The sequence below is a fragment of the Glycine max genome, chromosome 16, assembly GCF_000004515.6.
Source record: "Glycine max cultivar Williams 82 chromosome 16, Glycine_max_v4.0, whole genome shotgun sequence".
Classification (NCBI taxonomy): Eukaryota; Viridiplantae; Streptophyta; class Magnoliopsida; order Fabales; family Fabaceae; genus Glycine; species Glycine max.
The window spans coordinates 36,357,118-36,358,683 of NC_038252.2; the positions used below are offsets into that span (position 1 = coordinate 36,357,118).

General features: G+C 33.6%; 1 protein-coding gene across 1 annotated transcript in view; it reads left to right on the plus strand.

The window, feature by feature from the left end:
• Positions 1 to 1,366, plus strand: part of LOC100791014 (peroxidase 66) — a 4,418-nt gene extending 3,052 nt beyond the window's left edge. Inside the window, exon 4 of the mRNA XM_006600029.3 lies at positions 1,266 to 1,366. Coding sequence (XP_006600092.1) covers positions 1,266 to 1,366 — 101 coding nt within the window. The remainder of the gene's footprint in view (positions 1 to 1,265) is intronic.
• Positions 1,367 to 1,566: the final 200 nt, after the last annotated feature.

Below are 1,566 nucleotides of genomic sequence, written 5' to 3' on the forward strand. Positions count from 1 at the left end.
TCATGTTGAAACTTGGATATGTGGGGGTGTCTGAAAATGGGGAAGTGAGACTCAATTGCAAGGTTGTTAATTGAGAATGAGAGGGGAGAGAGAAAGAGAGAGATCGGTGAATTTAGCACCGATTTTTTTGCTTCTTTCCTTTCACCTTTGGTGTTTGGATAACAATTGTCTAATATGATGTGTTGTTACTGCTTGTGTTTAAATAAGAGAAATGTTCACTTCTACATTTATTTCTGCACTTATCAGTTGCCACTTGCCACCTAGTGAGAATGAGACATAGGGTGTGAAGAAATTAAGACTACTTTAAAAGTTTATTAATGGTTGAAGAAATAATAAAGTTGAAATAAGTTTCCATCTTACATTAATTAACCAGCATTTAGGAGAGTTTACAAGAAAGATTTTTGTTTGCACTAAATATAACCCCCAATCAAAATAAGTTGATATTAAGACTTAGAGTATATTTAATTCGCAGCTAAAAATACTGTTGCAAAAATTTCAAGACATTTTTAACGCATAAGGAAATTGTTCCTTTTGGAACGTCCGTATGAGCCACCACAATGATAAAGTAAACATAGGTTTAGTTATCTATCAACAATATTTATAAGTTCCTTTTAATCTTATTTTCATTACCATATACATTAATTACTAATAATGATAATACATGAATGATACTTTTATGCTTGTTAATAAACACATAATAATCAAGCCATTATTCAAAACGAACAGAATCATCCACTGCGTCCTCATCAAGACATGACGAGCCCAATCAGCCACCACTTTGTTTATGCTATTGCTTTCTGCACTTCCCAAGTTGCTACTGTATTTTTTTGGAAATATTATTTTTACCTTTCAAATTGATCATTCTGGAAGCCAAAAAAAAAAAAGTGCATTTTGGATCGACCATTCGGGAAGGCAAAAGAGAGTGCAGGAAGCAACTGGTAAGTGCAGGAAGCAATAGTCATTTTTTTTTCGTGAAAGTATCCAATGCTTCCCTCTCAATGGAAGGCCTTGGTTGTTCCTTTATTCATTATTTAGCTATTAACCTATTTTGTTATCTTTTGTTTTGTTGACATTGTTGAGAGGTCACAGGTGCATGAGGTCTTGGACAAAATTAGTTGGGCCTAATGTATGGCGAGCATGTTGTGACCCAACAACATTTAAATCTGATTGGGGCTCTTACATAGAATCAAAGTACTACCATAAGTGTGTAAGGGATAATACCTTGATGAGACTGTGAAATTGGGGGTAATGGATTCTGAAAACAGTTTTGACGTTGGATTTCACTAATTGTTTGGGTCTTTGGGCGGTTTGGTATGGTGCCGGTAACATTAAACAGGAGGATGTGAATATCATGCTTGATTCATAGCTTTAGAATTGCTAATTTGTTTAGTTTTGTGGTGTGATTTTAATCATCTAAGTTTCAATTGGGTCAATTGGATCCTCGGATATTACAAATGTGTGATTTTAATCTTTTAAGTTTCAATCAAATATTATAATTGTACAATGTTAGTTCTTTTATTAGTTAGAATCTGTTGAACTAGCATTGACTTAATGACTTATTAACTT